General features: G+C 42.8%; 1 protein-coding gene across 4 annotated transcripts in view; it reads left to right on the top strand.

The window, feature by feature from the left end:
• The first annotated feature begins 3806 nt into the window (after positions 1–3806).
• The window catches only part of LOC118795376 (calmodulin-regulated spectrin-associated protein 2-like), a 56062-nt gene continuing 40695 nt past the window's right edge, over positions 3807–19173 (top strand). For all 4 annotated transcript variants that reach the window (XM_036553829.1, XM_036553827.1, XM_036553828.1 and 1 more), the window contains exons 1-2: positions 3807–4438; positions 12240–12499. In XM_036553829.1, coding sequence (XP_036409722.1) covers positions 4300–4438; positions 12240–12499 — 399 coding nt within the window. In that variant the 5' untranslated portion in view covers positions 3807–4299. The remainder of the gene's footprint in view (positions 4439–12239; positions 12500–19173) is intronic.

The following is a 19173-nucleotide window of genomic DNA, read 5'->3' as shown; positions in this document are numbered from 1 at the left end:
ATGTGTTTGAACTATGGCTGATCTAAGCCCCTTCTCTGACATATGGCCCCCGCCTGAGTAACTGATAAACCCCCTTGACCTGAAATATCAACACAGTAAAATATTTGAGCAGGGGGGATGGAGGAGGGGGTGGTTGGGGGCTTTAAACCTCTTGCTGCCTTTGGTGAGTTAGGGGCAGCAGCGTAGCAGAAGGGACTGGTCTCAGGATTCATAAGTAAGAAGGTTGTGGCTTTGAATCCCAGCTGGAGCATTGCTATAAAGCCCATGAGAGAAAAGGTATTTAACCTGCATTGCTTCAGTAAATATCCAGTGGTATAAATGGATAATATGCCCAATGTGTAAGCTATGTGATTTAAGTACATCTGCAATGCAAGTGCAATTGCAATGTTACTGTGTCACTGTAAGCAGCGCATCACAGCTGGCTGAATTTCATGACCTCACCCATGTCCCATTCCCATGTGCTTTCTCAGCACTATGTCCTCACATTCTGCCTCAAAGCTCTGTTTCTTGCTGTAGGGGGCAGGGCAGCAGGTTCAGTGGCTCCACTCCCAGCTCTTTTGCTCACCCTCTTGATCCATGTGGCCAGGTCTTCCGTAACAGAAGTCAGGGTCCTTTCTCTCTGATTGAGAACACACTTACTTTGAACATGATACCATTCTGTGGAGGCACAGTATATACCACAGCATAGTGGAAGTGTGTTCCAGAGAGATATCATCCATGAATCTGCCTCAGATGAGTATATACAATCAACTTTAGCTTCTTGGCAGAAAAAGTCTTCATATTCATTGCTAGAAATATGTAATACTTTACTGTAAAAAGCCTGTAGATGTTTTCCCCTCTATATTGTCAACATATTGTCTCTGACAGTTGGTTGTAATTGTGGTATGAGGGTATAGATTACTCTCTAATGGATTTTCCCCTATAATGTAGAATCTTGTCTCCAGATGTCTTGGCACACTGTTTCATGTGCCGTTCTTGACAATATACAGGCCAGTGGAAAAAAATGCATGCCTTTAACACATCAGCACAAAAAACTTTCACAAAGCTTTTTGAAACTAGAGAGGCCTTCTCAGCCTGTGTGGTTAGTGAATGTTCCGTGGTAGAGTGCCACAGGGTGTGTTCCAAATCTTGGATGTTGCACAGCCATAGTTAAATATAGCTCCCATGATTTAGAATCACTCCATGCACTGCATCAAAATGTAGTTTTGAAGTTCATTAACCATATGCTGAAAAATTTTACCTGCTCCAAAGAATATCTAGTGCTGGAGATATCATAATCAAAGATCTCAAACATTTAAATGATGGAATTTCTTCTGTTGTTTATGAAAGTTTGCATTCTCAAGGAACAAAAATTAACAGCAATGCATGCAAGTGAGGAAGCAAACTCAATCACAAAGCAAAGAAGGTGCTATTCTGTGTTATTCTTTCCTGTAGATATGGAAATGCAAGTCAGCTGGTACCTTCCAAACTTCCAGCATAACTCTAATAAAAAGTGGAATCTGAAACATGACAACTTAAAATATTTCTGTTAGTTGCAGACATTAGCTGAAGATGTTGTCCTTCTTCAACATCTTTCTATAAGATTATTGTTATATAGTGTCTATCTGGTGTTTGCCTCACACTGTATATGGAAGCTCTTTTTGTGTTTCTCTTGTGGGAAAAAAACAGACTGCTACACCGGGAATGTTGTGTGCTGAAGTAGAAGACCTGTGAACTGCAACAAATTCCAATTATGTGTGAGCTCAAGCCTTTGTGCCAAACAGTAGCGAATTTACAGGGTTTGGTCTGGGTAATAATTGCCCCCTTCCTTCGCAAGTAGTCCTCCCTCTTCCTGTCTGCACCTAAACGTTCCCTTACCTTGAGTGTGCACTACTGCCACAGATATTCTATTTACTGTGACCAGATATACAACTCTGTTTGCTTCACACTCAAAGTTCTGTCTCTGCCATTGCATTACCTGTTCCATATAGCTTACGTTAAGGTCTGTGCATGCCTATTTGTCTAAACTATGTAATGCACAGAGGCAGAAGAATATATAATTTTACATATGAGTTCCACAAACATAGATCATAACAACCAACAGACACCATTTAGTCGACACAATCCTGCCAGTGTTGAAAATGCAAGTACTCTGACATGGACAGCATCAGAATCTCCTCTTAACCAACCATGACCTCCCAGATGGAGGACAGACGGAACACTGGATCTGAATATCTGGTCATAACACAGTAGAATATCTGTGCTACCACTGCTAGCAGGAAGGCAGTAGTTTTCCCAGAACCCAGGTCCACACAGGCTTTCGCTTCCTGCCTGCCAAACAGAGAAGGGTGGGAGCCTCTAAGCCTGCCTACTTCGGCATTTAAATTCTGCCCAAACAGCTGACTAAGGATCAGCTTCCTCAATCCTAATCATATTCCCACCTACTATTCAGAAAAACTAAAACAAATGAACAAAAAATTTAAACTCATCTGAGATCAGTGTATGAAGTCAGCATGTATCTGTCCCATCAAATTCAGTGACAGGCCTTCTCAAATCCCTAAATTTGTTTTCGCTCCCTGGGTCACCCTCAACATTGCCCACCGAAAACAGAGTAGCCCCTTCAGGGAACAGTGACTGTCACTAACATAATGCATAATTTCCAGTTGAAATAAACTAAGAATGCGAAAGACATATTGCCCTAAATGTACTGCTTTGGGTCTGCATTGAATTTACACACTACTGCTGTAACATGTTTAGCTATACTGAAGACAAAGTTCTGAAAATGTTCACCATATTGTGCTACAGACTTGTGATTTGTTTTCTTGTATTATATACTGTACACTATATGACTGCAAAGAAATGTGTGAGTACTTTACATCAACATTAATCTGACTCAGTATTCATCCTGAAGTGCTTATGTGAACTGCCATTGGTAAAACCTTCATCTCCATCTTCATCATCATTATCATCATCATCACTAGCAGCAGCAATAAGAACAGCACTTGTCAATAATTATAAAAGCTGTACAATTCATGGTGGACCACATACAACCCAATGCTAAAATCACTTGTTTGTTGCCTGTGGATCAGGAGTCAAAATGAGTTCTAGACAGGTTTATGCTGGGTCACCAAGAGTTTCAGTAAATAAGGCATCGATATTGAGTGGTCTATGTTGGCGTTCACACTACATTTTTATATTTATATTGATAAGTATGATAAACTGAGTTGTCTTTTACAATCAAATTAGGCACTGTGTGAACAAACAATTAATGATATCAATACAGTATGGTTATTCACAGTGAATTCACGTTCAAGCATTCAAAAATAATAATAGTAATAATAACCAGTTGTTCAAAATCATCTTTGATTGGACATACATCTTTGATTGTTTGGACATCCAAACATCTTTGGATGTTCATTCTGCTAAAAACAGAGGAGTATCTTTAAGTCTCAGAATATTTAGTTATTTAGTTTCCATGCAGTCTGTGATGGGTCGTGAGAGGTCGGTTAACTTTTTACAAGGTTCCCTGGGTCAAAACGTTCAAGAACCGCAGCTAATTCGGTGTCAGTGTTATAGCATGGAAATAAGACGGTGCGTTGCACAGACACAACACATGACCAACTGTGGCAAAGACTAACAGCAGCTGTCAAAAACCTCAACCCTCCCGTTGGAACATTCCTTAAAATTATCCATCTTCAGCTGATACAGCCCAGCGAAACGCATTCAAGAGCAGCGGGGTAGGCTGTCCAGATTCTGTGTGTCAGTGTCTGGGCGGATCGCGCAGGCGCAGCGGGCTACCTCCTAATAGAGACAGTGCGGCAGGAAAACCGCAGCGAGAGGGGAAAGACCGAGATTAACGAGGAGAACGGGAATCGTAAGAATCCAGGCGAAAAATATGGAAATAAAAAAAACCTAGTCTGTTGGCTTCCGCAACAAGTCTTCCGAGGCATGGATTCTGATTCCCTTCCACAAACAAAACCAAGATCTGCGCATTTGGTCAGAAAATGCTAAAATAATCACAACCAGTTGAGGACAATGCTTGAGAATGGATGAAAATTACAAGGGGATAGCCACTGCAGTTCCCGGGTTAACTCGCTGGATCGACCACGCCAAGCAAATGGAAAAATAGGATAACTGTTGCCGGTGGGCTTGAAAATACTACCGCGCTTCTTTGGCCCAAAATTGTATCCGGGATTTCAAAACGCAAAGAAAGTACAATTTGGTGCATTAAATTCCATTGGAGGGATGTCATCAGCTTCCGTTGCTTGGTAGCAAACCATCTGTTTCGTAAAACGGGAATTGACACTTCAAGGTGTTAATATGGGTGATGTGGCGGAAAACAGGGGAATTAAAAGGACTTTTATCGTTCCTTCTATAAAAGCTTTTGATAATTATGATTTTACTAGGGCTAAAATCTGTTGTAGCCTGACATGGCTGGTGGCCAAAGCCTTTGGGACAGGTAGGTGGCGTCATTTCTTGTTTTTATGTGTCTAAGAAAATACAGAAATAAAATTCAAATATAGGTTAATATGATTAATGAAAGATATTATCTCAGTATCGCTTGGATGAGTAAAAATGAAAAAGAATGCATCTAAATATGTTATATATGTTAAATATGTAAAAGTCACCAACAACAATGGAGATTTGCGTTTGATCACAGCATCATTAGCTAATTAAATGCAACAATGTGATGTGAATGTTATATTATTGACAGTGTATTTCTGCATTATCTGTCGTTAACAGAAACAGATAACAGAAACATTGATGTCAAGTCTTGTATTGAAAAAGACAAATCATAGTCTAGTAGCTAACTGTTGCGTGCACCCGAAAGGAGATCAATTACATAGAGTGGCTAGACATGTGAATTAGCCTACGTACTCAGTATGTTCTGTTGGATGGCACCTTCAAAGGTGTTAAAAGCGTAACTGACCTGATTAATATCTGTAGTATCTGTATGTAATAATTATAGTAAATAGACTCTGATTTAAATATTTATACACATTGTAAATAGATGCTTGACAGTTATACAATGAACAGTGGATGTCTTTCATACACGTCATTTATACACGTTTTAGACACGTTGTACCTTAGTATAAGACTTGGTGCGTTAAATTATTTACTATGAACTATGCGGTATTTACTATGTAGATTTAGCGTCGATAGTTTAAGTACATTTCACCGGTGGGCATTACCACTCTTCAAGATACAAATTTTTTAATGACAATATGAGTCAGGATACAGCCAGGATACAACACTTTCCCGTTAGATCTGACATTCAGCCGTACTGTACCGCCGCTGTGACACACACGCGTCAGCACCCACACACATGGTGGAAGTGAGGAAGTTCAGACAGGAAGTGATCGGATTTCTTCGCCTTTTTCTCCTCCTTGCTTGGGCGTAAATGTTATAAAACGAGGCTGTAAATGTGTGATGGCCAGCACAGCCGGAGTACACACAGAAGAGTCGATCTGGCTGAGAGAGTTTCACATGTCTAGCGCCAGCTTTTCCGTTTCCAAAGCAGTCTGGCGCAAACTGGCAGGCAGACCCAATACAGTCATTCCTTCCAGTGTGCTGGCTTTGGCATTGACTCCGGCTAGGGATGAATGTCTTTAACAGATCCTTTTCTTTACTGGGGGTGAGGAGCACAAGGGCTGGGCTTGCTATTCAATGCCTTTGTGTTGAGCATTTAAGTTTATGTATGTGGTATGTAGTCATTCGCCCCAGGGACTCGACAAAAGAAAGGGTCTGATAGTGGACTCTTCCATAAGGCAGAGATCCTCCTTTGAAGAGAAGTTTCAAGCAACAATGTGCTAAAAAAAAATTCCCTCAGAGAGTGAGATGTGGTCTTCTCTATGTTTGAGTTCAATTGTTAGCCTCCTTCTAGTGTGGTTTACTTGTGCATGAAGGTCAGAGAGTGGGAAAGCTGTCTGTTTGAAATTTAGATCAGTCTCATTATTTTATGGGGAGATGCACCACAAGTTCATGGCCTCAATTTCCTCAATATTCTCAATAGAACATTAAGCTAGTTTTTATTATTAAAAGGAAAATGAAAGCGGCACATTTAAGTCTGGTGTTATGTTCTAGCTCAGGGTTTCACAGCTTCCAGCAGCAGCGACAACAGTGTTACTCAATGAATGCCAGTCCTTCATTTGTGTGCTTGGTAATTGTCATGGCTGACAGTTACAGTGGCTTCCTTCTCCTGCTCTGTTTCTTGAGTTTTGGAAGTTGTCACAGCTTCAAGGAAGCAGGGGAGCCTGCAGATTGCCGTTAGGAGCAGCATTGCAGGGGTGTGGCTTGTAACCAGGCAGACTCTCAGAGAGAAGTCACGTTTCTCTTGTTAAGGCTTTTTTGTCTGGCACTCTTCTGCTGACCGAGAAGCCTGGAACAAAGGGATTCAGATGTCTGAGTGGCGCTGGATCAGGAAGGCAGATAAAGCGCTCGGGTCTCATGTGCTGCGCACGGCATTGTGGGAAGCAAGGGCTGCCTCGTTTCATGTGCTGTTACAGCCTCCCCCCCGCAAGGTGTTTGCAGAACAAGAGAAACAAAACAACTCACTGTGAAGAAGTGCTCCCAACTGCTGTCCTAAACTCTGTCATATGCGCTTCCAAATTAGAGGCTGCAAAATCCAACAGGAACGACAAACTTCCTTTATCACCCTGGAGTTGTTAGAATGGTTGCTATAAATAGTCCTCATCTCAGAGTTTTTTTTTTGTCTGTGTCACAGCATAAACACCAAGACTGACAACAATTGTGTCTATTGCATGAGCATTTATAAAATCCTTTTGTTAGCAGCCATGAGATAATGAATACAAATTGACAAAATACAAATAAAGCGTCATTTGTATTGACAAAATACAAATGAACCTATCTGTCACTATCTGTTGCTACAACCTACAACTACAGCTTTAAATAGCATTTAAACTGAGAAAATCTGGTATTTGCTTTTCTAAACTTGTACTTTATGTATATAAACAGGAAGTGAGGGCTACCATGGGTAAAACATGCAGCTGTAGTCTGTCTTAAAGCCATTGTTTCAGAATAATTCAGCTTTGGACAGACACACTTTAAAAAGAGTGAATGAACTTGTGGGGTGTTTCTTGGTGAATGTTGGCTTGCTTGTCCTGGGAGTAATCCCAGAGTACAGGGTGTCTCTCGAGGAGAGAAGCTCTGCTGGTTTCCAGATCACAGAGACACTGTACGTTCAGACAGAACCAGTGGAAATAAAAAGGCACACATCCCAATGTGGAGAACAGCCAAGCTGAGCCATGGCTTTGTAGTGAATGATACTGCACAGTCACGACTGCCTGCAATGATCTTTCCAGTGTTTTGCTGTCATGGGAAAGCCGCTTCCTGTTTCCTCCCTGATGGCAGGCACGAAAGCCATCTTTGAAGTAGTTTCTAATGAACTCATGGAAAAGTACACAATGCACCAGGTTGTGACTCTAGCTAGCAGCAGATGGTTTAAGAGGCATGATATGAGAAGTGTAACTTGAGTCTTACATACACCCAAACCCAAATAAAAATTTGAAATCAGCAAAACAATCTTACAATGCTTTCTAAACCAGGGCTGCATTTTGAGTGTAGTGGATTGGGCATGCTTATAGTTTTTTCTACCTGGTGCTTAGTGTAAACGGATTGCCTGTATTCTCCTGCAGGGGTAACAATGGCCAGTAGCACTTACGGTGATTGTAAATACCACAGCTTCCCTCAAATTGTCATTCCTCCTCCCTTTGTTGTACCTGGGGGGGTTTAATGACCAAGCAAACTTCCATCTGGTGGGGGTGGGGTTGAGAGATCCCATACCAGAGGCCCCCCTGAATTTGGAGTGATGGTGATGGGGGGACATTTCCAACTCAAACACCACATGGGGTGGTCCTGCTCACTGCATTTTCTCAAGAAAGAGCCAAAATGTCTCACACTGTAGTGACACAATGGGGCAATTTCTTATCAAGTTAACTTGCAGTTGATTTGCATCAGGTGGACTCTCAAGCAAACTTTATTCATTTGAGGTTCGCTTCATTTCAAGAGATAAGGGAAAATGCAAGTGTGTGAACTTCAGTTCATCAGGCAGTTGTTGTCGTTGTCAAACCTGTCACTTAAATCTTAAATATTGTGCACTTCTGGCTTAAAAGCATTGTGATTTGATATTGGCACCTAAGGATCGATACGACATACGACAACATATTATATGGAATTACTCACTTACATATAATGCAATGTGATTTGATATGATGCATTTCTATACAGCGTAATTTAGCAGAACCTTATTCTTTGATTACTGATATAAAGAATTCTATGCTTTTAAAGAAATGTACAGAAGTGTTAGCTCATCTTGTCACATTGACATAACACTGTTCAAAGATAATTAGGATTGTTGCTCTATATTCATTCAGATTACTGCATTGATATGAAGAAAAATAAATGAATAAAATCAATGGTATGGATTGATCCTCACATACAGTTGTATTGCTGATTTTTTTTTTATCAATGCAGTAGAATTGAAACACAATAAAAAGTGTTGTGTCTGTCTGTGGAAGGCACGTCTTTTCAGAAATGAATGAAACACAGGGTGGGCGTCTGAATTGCCTGCAAAAATACTTAAGGAGACCACTGTTTGGTGCCTCTTTTTGAGTGGTTTGTCTCCAGTCGAACCCTTAATGCCCACCAAATTCTTGCAGTGTGGGAATCACAAACACACAATTCACTCCCAGACTATCCCAGAGCACCACTCTGTAGGTGTCTCTCAATTGTTTTAACTAATATCCTGACACAATTATTTGCAACAAACCAAACTGCACTTCCATTTGACCCAAACAGGCAAGTGAATTTGCCATGACAGAACCCTCACAGTATGCTGCATCTTTAAGAGGGGCCGTTGTTGGCATGAGAACATGCAGAGTCACGTGCGAGGGACAGGGATCACCCTCCAGGGCTGTTTCAATGGTTTGGACCATCCAGGACTGTCTTTAGCTCTTTAGCCCTTGACCTCGTCCTCGGGATGTGACTTAACCTTGCCCCTCTGGCCCCTGCGGAACGTGGCCATGCCTTCATACTCACACTGGTTCTTGTGTACAGAGCACATCTGGCTAATGAAGCTCTGCAAATCAGATTTACGGTCAAACGCAAAAAAGGAAAAAAAGGCGTATCTCCAGCAGAGGGACTGGAGCCCAAGCCCTGCCTCTCTGAAATGAATAGCCCTGTGGACAGGGGGGTGTGTCTGAAGTATTAGAGATGGAATGGATGCAGGAGCAATTCAGTTTAAAAGCTCTGCCTTTTTCCAGGCCTCTGTCAGCATTATGAAACTATTGTTAGCAAGTTTCTGTGTATTTAAAAGATATGTATGAAACATACAAAATTAAAAATAATGTCTAAAGCATAAAAAGGTAAGGACATATTTTTAGCTCAGATGCTTTTCATAGAAATGGGAAAATTACATTGGAATGAAGTTGCAGTCTGTTGCAGTGTAGGCAACAGTGTCTTCTACACAGCGTCTTCTACACCACTGATTCTCAATCCTGCTCCTGGGGGCCTCCTGCTCCGTACGTTTTCCATCTTTCCCTGCTCTACCTTCCTGAATGAACTCATCAGTGGCACTTTTGATTAGCTGAGCACACCTGATTTAATCAAGAGCATGTTAATCACACTAATCAGGTGTGTTTGGAGCAAGGATAGATAGAAGATATGCAGGACAGTGGGCCTCCAGGAGTAGGATTGAGAAACACTGCTCTACACCACTTCTGCTGTCAGCACCTGCTGTCTCCCCCTCCCCTCCTGCTGTCACCATGTCATGTAGTGCTTCCTGCTCTACCAAGGTAGGACTCCATCAATACTACACACTACCCCACACCCTCATCCCAAAATTGTGTGGCTAATGCTTTCCTTCAATTTGGGAGATGCCTGAAACTGGTGTAGAAATATTAAGAGAGAGAGAGATGTCCCTCAGGAGTTTGTGAAATAAAGCACAGTTGATTGTGACACCTGGCTCTAAAGTCAGTGCTGCTCACCTCTGATAGCAAAAAATGTCTCTTGCCAGGTATTTACTGTGTCGGGCACATGGAGGTGAAGCAAGAAATGCTGAGCTGTTCTTCTGAAGCTCTTACCTTGCACTTCTTCCCTGTTCCATTCCACCATGTCATTTCTACCCGCCCCCCCCCCCCCCCCCAGGTCACTCGTCATGGGCACAGCCTGTGCATCCATCCCTCTCCCCCTCCATTTGAAATGTAAGGTCCTCCAGGCAGCTTTAGATTGCAGGGGGAATCGATCAGGCTTTAGGCATAGTTTCCATGGCGACGCAAAATCCTCTCACAGCTCTCCTTCCCATTTGTTGCCTTCATCATTGTTAGTGAATTAAATTAAAAAAAGTAGCAAGTCTGAAATGATACAGGGTGTACATCAGAGAATGTAGGGCAGGATATTAACTTTTTGTAAGAATGTGAAAATGTGAGTTTGTTTTGTGTGCATGTTGAAGTTGTGTGATCTGACGAAGTTACAGATGGTAGCAATGTGAAAAAGGAAGACAATTTTCTGTTATTTCTGTCTCTCGCGAAGGAAAAACATGTAATTGTTTTGTGTGTGCAGTTTGTTCAGTGTCCTGGGGTACTATTGTATGCAGACATGATGCCTCTGGTCTGCTGTCCATATGAAAGCCAACCCCGGTGTTGATCGATTGGTGGTACGGCCGGGGTGGGGGTGGAGTTCATGGGGTCAAATGTTCAACACCAGCTCATTTTGTTAAACATGTACTTGACTTTGAGGAAGAATGGCACCAGCGATGGCTGTTTCCTGAATCCACCGCCCTTTACAGAAGGAGACTAGTGCATCATTGTGACCTTATTTGATTGGCTAGTTGAGCAGAGATGCTAGTGTCAGTAAATGCATGCATGTCAAATCTGACAATTTGCTTTCCATGGCAAGCACCATAACTAAAGTGCAGTGCAAGAAGCCCTAATAAACCTCACAGTATGTGTTGTGATAGTTGTGGGGCTGAACATTGACATTTAGAAGATACAGAATACTCTTGATTTTAGATATTGTAGTTCTGCTTTATTTTCTAAGCAAACATTTCCCCATTTAGCTAATAGTAACAGGTTGGCTCTTTTGAAAGGCAGTGGCACTAGTCATCCATTAAGCATTAGAGGTTATAGCACCGACATGAAGGACTGCAGGTTCACGTGTTTCTCCGATAACCATTCATTCTGCATGATTATATTCATGCCGATAGCTTTTACTTTGGATGGGCTTATAAGTTTCTTATTACACAGGAAATTAAGACCAGGAGATTGCAGTAGTTTGGGTAGCATGTTACTGCAGGGGAAGTTCATAGTGTGTATCCATGACAGCATCATGACTCAGTGCAAATGACCAGAGAACGTAATTTGTTTGCAGTAATGAGGGGTGTGTTGATCTTGGCAACAGTTATCTGCCAGCAGAGCACTGTAGTGGCTTAAAGACCCTTTTACACTGACATATGTCTGATCCGCCTCCATCCAGTTCAAGTGAGAAAGTGAAAAGCTACTGTTACGGCCATTAAACCACTCTAGGTCTAGTGAAAGATCGCCTCATGTCTTCTACACCAACAATTTAAAAAATGCATGCCATTACAGTCAGTGGTGTTTACTTTGCAAACCCCAACTTGCTTTTAATTTGGTTGTCTCTTAAGGACTGTTGTCCTACTAGGATAGAAATCAGTTTGGTACTGGTTGAATCTGATGGACTTCCATGGAGTCTTAAGCAATGTGAGTTTGGTTTAGGCACACAGTGTGGCAGGAGTGCCTGTCATAGATGTAGGCAAAAACTTTTGGAGCCATATTAACCAATTGATTTTGGCACAGCAAATGATATGATCTTGCCCTTTTTCTTCTCTGCTTTGGGTCCAACCCCTCTTGTGACAAATCAGTGCGAAAGAAGTTGGACATAGATTCTTGTCAGTATGGAATTACCTTTAGATTGGTATTGATACTGACTGGGAGTCTACAGCACCACCCTTATTGTTGCAGGGTTTACAAACAAATTGTATTCCATTATAGTCAAGGTCCCCCTCCGCATCACCCCTGCCGTTGCTGTTAAACTTTACCACTGTCACTGTTGATGGGTCACACAAGCTGTTAGATTTCCTTCACATGGTGTGGCAGTTTCCACCCTCCTGGTTTAGAAACCCACCAGCACTCACTGGCCACAATGACTGGCAATGCAAAAATCATGACTGTTGCAAAGGTGGGCAGCCCATAACCCCCCCCCCCCCCCCGTGTTCTCTCTTTCAGACTGCATCCCAGAGGACCTGCGGGAGCCCTTCTACACGGACCAGTATGAGCAGGAGCACATGAAGCCACCGGTGGCCAACCTGCTGCTGTCGGCCGAGCTGTACTGCCGTGCCGGCAGCCTGATCCTCAAGAGTGACGCCGCCAAGCCGCTGCTGGGCCACGATGCCGTCATCCAGGCACTTGCCCAGAAGGGCCTGTATGTCACCGACCAGGAAAGGCTTGTCACTGAGAGGGACCTCCAGCAGAGACCCATCAAGATGGTGAGTTTGGGGGGTGCACATCCAAAAGTATCTCCACTGGTAGTGTGGCAAGGCATGTTAATGATGCACGTGTTTGAAATCTCTCTGTCCTACATTTGTTTTCGGTTTGTTTCTGTATGCTTTATTGGCTTGAAGCAGATTTCTTTCTCAAAATATAATTTATCTCACTCTGTCTCTTTCTGTCTCTCTTCCTGTCTTATTTTCTTTCTGTGAGTCTCTCTCTGTCACTTTCTCTGTCTCATTCTCTCTTTCCATTTCTCTTTATATCTCCCTCCCTCCCAGAATTTCTTTTTTTAATATTAAAAGCATTTGCTTTAGATTGTTCTGATATTGTTTTGAGAAACGATTAAGGTATGGCCTATTCTTTAAGGCTGTGTTCTTTATTGACCCCTTCCCCCGGTGAGGATTGTATAGAAATTAACCTTGAAAGCATCAACCAATGCTTGAAGTAAAGTGGGGAGTTTTGATCTTTTCATCTGATGTTTTGATGGGTTTATAAGTATCTGTCTCACATCACATGCTTTATTTCAGCCATCCTCTGTGATGTCTTTGTGAAAGTAATTATTTAGAATGTTATTGTGATTACTCATAATGGAATCAGGTAAGCATCTGGCATTAAGGTTTAATTATGTGGTCGTAAAGCCATGTATTCCAATGACATCAATCTCCAATGACCAAATCAAATCCTTACAGTGTAATTTAGAAACACATGCTGTACTGTTTAACCAGAGGCCAGACTGCATGGCTCAGGGACTAGTGGAAGGCATTTATGTGTGCCAGAACTGCTAAAAATACATGACCTGTCTAGGATTGACTGATAAAAAGATATTTGCGCCTCCACTTTAGAAAAACCCTAAATGCCTTGTTAACCAGACATATGGATATCTGGTAAGACAGGGCATTATTACAGGATCTGTAGTGTTTTACTCCAGAGGTAAGGCCTAATCTTGATTGGGTGCAACATTTGGAGAGGGCAGATACACAGCAGTGCCTAATTTACTGAATCAGATTTCTGCCCCTAGAGTGCTGTGAGCTAAACCTCATTTAGAAGCCTATTCAGCTGTTTTAGCACACATTCCATTCCATCACATTAGGCAGTGGTGTGATGTAACCACACTGTGGTGCTGTGGTGGGTAGCTTGGTAAGGTGAGGTCTGCTGTCTAAACTTTCAGTGAAGTGTGTCTGCTCCTGCTTTTGTAAGAGGCTCTTGTTCCTAGTGCGGTGTATTTTGAGTATTAAAGATGTTGGTGTTTATTACCTCTGGAAACTTGTAACCAGTAGATTTCAGGTTTGCACCCCATACATGGCACTGCTGTTGCTGTGGCACTGCTAAGCTAGTTAACCTGAATTGCTTCTGTATATGTCCTGCAGTATGAATGGACAGTGTGTTTAAGTATGAGCCATAAAAATCACCCAGGAAGAAGGGAGTCTGCTATGCAGTTAAATGATGTAGTGTCATCTATGAGAGGTATGGAGTTGGTTTTACGTCTCTTCCTCTCGAAAATCCACCCTGCTCTAAGTGAAAATCCTTATTTGGACTCATCATCCCAAATATGGAGAGCTAAAAACACAAAGTAGCATGTTGAAAAGATACAGAAAGTTACCCAAACTCCCAAAGGTGATGAGCAACCACTCTTCTCTCCCCTTCTCTCTCTCTAGTTGGCATCTGCAGGCAGCATGCTTTCCTGTGATGTTTCACTTGATTTGGAGGTGGTGACAACTGACAAGAGAGTCACATGATTGAGTGTTTTCATTTGACAAATCATTGTTCTCCATTAAGCATTGTACAATGTTCACAATAGACAGCATGGCTCCAGGTCTGGGGATATCAGATTCTCTCATTACATTATGTTACATTGAGGGACATTACATAATGTAATTATGTGCCTGACAATGGGAGTTAGGCATTTTACAAATCCCTTTTGTTCAGTAATATGAGTGTTTTGGTAAGCAAAAGGAACATTATTTTTAAATGAATGACTAATTGGATAATGCACTGCTTGCAATTGCCAGTCTTACTAATGGAAGGTTGATTTAACCAACTAGCAGGATTTCTGTTGCATTCTTTGCCCACAAGCTTATTAACGTGTCTAATATGGAGATGTTCTCAGTAAGATGAGAAGATGATTGGATAGCTACCTGAGAGCGCCAAGTAGCAATAAGTAACCTCCAATGGTATCCTCAATTGGAAGTTAAAATCTTTTGCTGGCATTTTCCCCTGGTTTGCTCTTAAAGATTTTACACTTATTTCCCAGCATTTTCCCAAACAAACAAGGCTGAAAAGTGGCTGTGTTTTTTAGACAGTGTCTGTAAGTGTAAAACCAGTGACAATTTAAACCTTGTGCCCCCTTGTATATAGACCTGTTGGAAAGGCCAATTACAGAGCAGTGTGCTGATCATGGAAGAAGCACTTCCAATGAGGTTATTGTGGTAAATGAAGCTTCACATCAGCGTTACTGCAGTTTCACTGGTGCACTCTGAATGACTAACACCGGGAGGTTGTTTGCTATATTCAATGTCATTCAATTGCTTAAGTGAAGGGGGGTGTTCAGTGGCCATTGTATTAGAATGGTGGCTTTCGGTCTACGCTTTGCATGAAAATGGCCATGAATTGCCCTCTTTTCAATAAGACAAGAAAATATTCACTCATGCTGTCATTGTCACAGCCACAGGTCCAGTGCTTCTTTTGATTTTGGTGAAAGACACCTTGCTCATTGAAGAGAAGAATAGTGAAGATCTGTAGGAAACACCTGGAGTTTTGAAGCCTTTTGTCTGCAGGCTGCACTAACTGTCCCATCTGGTTTGATCCCATCTGATCACCCCCTTGTGCAGTGCAAGGCTGGCTCTTGCATATTTTAAACATTTTCTTATTTCTCTGCTGTTTTTCTCTAGTTACTTTTTTCCCTCGCTAGCATCAAGTTGTCATTTTGCCTCATTTGCATAAAAGAAGAACCTGAAGTTAACTCACCTCAAGGCGTGGTCTTTTCTCACCTGGAGACAAACATTGACATGCAACACTTTTTATTATGTCAGAAGTCTCTTTGGCTGTGCTCTGAAATCTATGCAAACAATGTCACCAATGACCACTTTCAGTGGAGGTCATTCTTAACAGCATCATACTGCAGCAATGCATGGGAGCCACATCATCAGTTTGTCTAGGTGAAATCTGAGTGAGTTCCGCTGATTTAGGGAAGCACAGGTTTCAGGGTATTGAGGAAACATCAAAGGTGTTCTACATGAACATCACCCAATATGCAGTGTCACATTGCCATTCAAATCAATAATCATGTCCATTCATGTCTTTCCTTGTAACACTATAAAGGTAAATAGATTGCAAGGCCATTAGTATGTAAACATTTAGTTTGATGTGTGTTTGGTGGTGTTTTGTAAAAGAATTTTGATAGGGTAATTGTTTATGTTTGTGGTGTGTGTATTGGATGGGTGTGTGAGTGTGTGTTGGATAGGGGTGTGGCTTGTGAAATCTTGCCTGTTTTTCCTGCCTGTTTGTCCTGATTGGTGCACGTGGAGCAGCTCCCTGTGTGGAGCTGTGATGATGGAGTGAATGTGTGCAGTGATGGCCACTCTCTCTGGCTCTGCTCTGGAACTGCAGGTCTCTGCATTGCAGTCTTTCTCCTCCCCACTGCCCCACCCTGTCCGCCTCACTCCTCCAGTTGGGTTGTCGCCTGCAGTCCCAGGGGCCCGCTTAAAACAGCCCAGACCGCCCTCTCCAGCGGATCTGCTGACAGAGACACGCTTGGACATCTGTCCGCTCTGACCAAACACACACAAAGAGACACATGCACGCATACACATACAGACACAAACTCACAGACACTCAGTCTCAGGCACACACATACACACAAACACACACAAACTCACAGGCACACATGTGTGGACACAGATGCACACATGTTAGTTTCAGGTGCACACATGCTCACTCGCTCTCATTCACTCAATTACTTGCGCACACACACACTCACGCAAACAGGCACTCATGCTCAGGCACGCGCACGCGCACACACACATTCACACACTCACTCAGTCTCACACATGCGCACACATACAGAGCATCTGCTAACAAAATGCGTATTCACTGAATGCGTATTCACATTTCCATCTCCATCTGATGGGGCTGTGTCTCCCACTCAGCAAATGAAATGACCCACAGTTACTGCAGTGGTGCATTAAAATGACTATCACTGTTAAGCACTGCAGCAGATCCTATAAATGATAAGCACTCAGTAAAACCTTCCATATGAATAGATGCTACACATGGCATTAATGCTATAATACTGGATACTTGTGTTTGTCTGGATAAGGGTGTCTGTATGTAGTAATGAATGAATTGTTAAGCTGATATGAATGTATGGACAGAATGCTTATACACCAGACACATTTACACCAAATCCATTTACAATACCCTGAGTTTAATAATGAACAGTGGGAGCATCCGTATTCTATTGGCTATCAAAGAAAGGATGCCTGTGTGGTGATTTCTGTTTGTTTAACGGATTTGGTGAGACCGTCTCGAGGGTTTTGAGGTTGAGTGGAAAGGTCTTGGCATGCATGGGCAGCATCGGTGTTTTGGAGCCATCCACCTTCTCCACCGGCCCCCCTGGGGGGTGTGGCTCGCAACGAGAGAGGACATACGTCAGCTCGCAGCAAACAATTTGGGACACCCCCATCAGGGGCATGGTTGTTTAGTGTCATTCAGCGCAGTGTTCAGTCGAGCAGATGAGCAAACTGGATATCGGACAGGGTTTATATTATATAGGATCCACAGAAGGAGCTTGCAGGCAACTGGCCCTCTGGTTTGGTGTTGACGTCCTAGCACACACGCACAGACTCACGTTAAGTCTAGTTATAACGCCCAAATCATTCTTCCCACTTCCTTTTATATTACTGTAGGATATTACTGTACTTGTGGATTTTTTTTATTGTATTACCTTAACATTATTATTATATTATTATGATTATTATAATGTTGTGTACTGTGTAGTGTTTGGACACATGTTCAGACGTGGGCTGTGTGCTGAAAGCGCTGTTGTTAAGGTTGTTGCACATGGGTACCTTTGTTTGTGAGTCACTGGGGGTAAGCGCATCTGTGAGTCCAAGTCAAACACTCTGCCTCCTGCTTCCTGTGCAGCTCCAGCTTAGCCATTTGGGCGAGGCGGACGTCCATGGAGGACAGGAACAAAGGGAAGGGGTGGATAAAAAATGATGATTCGACAGATTGGCAGGAGGCTGCGGGGGGGGGGGGGGGGGGTGTAATGACAGGCCGCTCTGCAAGGAGTGGGTGTGCCTGTGCCTCTGGGCTAGCCCGGACACACTCGCAAGATGACGATCCTTTTTTACTGTGCCCCCAGGCTACTGAGCCCTGCCCCCTCTGAGAGATAAAAGCCCTCAGCCTGCGATGGTAATCAGACTCACATTCACAGACTGTGGAGAAGGAGCCTCCCCTACAGCAGCAATGAGGAGGCATTGGGCAGCAGTGTGGTGTAGCGGTAAGGAGCAGCAGTGTGGTGTGATGATAAGGAGCATTAGTGTGATATAGCGGTAAGGAGCAGAAGTGTGGTGTAGCAGTAAGGAGCAGCAGTGTGGTGTGATGGTAAGGAGCAGCAGTGTGGTGTAGCGGAAAGGACCAGCAGTGTGGTGTGATGGTAAGGAGCAGTAGTGTGGTGTAGTGTTAAGGAGCAGGGCAGCAGTATGGTGTGATGGTAATGAGCAGAGAAGCAAGCATCAGAGAGCATGCTGACGCTGACAGCAGCCTGAAAGGACGCTCCTGTGGAGGGGCGCCAGAGACCCATCTGCTGAGAACTGAAGAGAAACACGCAGGGCAGGAGCAGGGCACAGGGGGAGGGAGCAGAAGGGTGCTAAAAGCTGGTACTTTTCCACTGTGAGTCAGCACGTTCTCGCCCCACAGTCCTAGGATACATGGCACACGGCACACAGACTTCCTGCCACTCCACTCAAAACAATCCAGAACATTAGTGAGCCACAGAAAACACTATCAGTCTGGAAGGGAATGGAGGAAGTCTTGCAGAGGGCATGATAAAGCCACCTCTGTCCTTGCGCAGTTCCAGTTTTGAGCTTGTAGCATAAAGCTTGTTTGCAGAGCTCATTTCTGTAATCATGGCAACATAATGCTTGTTAGCAGGTATTACCTGAAGCCCAGACAGTGTATATGTGCACAGTAGTGATGTAGTGGCTCTGGAACTGGGCTTGTTACCAGAAGGTGAAGGGTTTGATACCCGGTGATGCTGTCATAACTTTGAACAGGGTAATTAACAAGAAGAGCCTCAGTAAACATCCAACTTTCTAAATGGCTGGAAGAGATCAGACAAACACAGAAATCATATATTTTATTTCTGTTTGGCTTATCTCTGTGTTTTGCTAATATACATACATATGTGTCATACATATTATGTCATATGGAAATGATATAATAATGCAACAATGATTCAATAGTCATTAGTGTAGAACTAGAAATAGTGTAGGTCTTCCTGTGGATTTTGCATATAATACAGCAGCTCACTCATCCTCTTAATATGAATTCACTAGTTTAGCCATGCATCTCCTGAGAGCAGTGGAATAGCTTTAGCAGTCCATTAAATGTGTGAGCCTCTAATAAAGTCAGGTGTAATTTGTATGCAGCTTCATAGGTGCCTTATGGT

Source organism: Megalops cyprinoides, chromosome 20 (assembly GCF_013368585.1).
Source record: "Megalops cyprinoides isolate fMegCyp1 chromosome 20, fMegCyp1.pri, whole genome shotgun sequence".
Taxonomy (NCBI): domain Eukaryota; kingdom Metazoa; phylum Chordata; class Actinopteri; order Elopiformes; family Megalopidae; genus Megalops; species Megalops cyprinoides.
The sequence above is the reverse complement of the archived record's forward strand: the minus strand, read 5'-3'. Positions and strand labels throughout refer to the sequence as shown.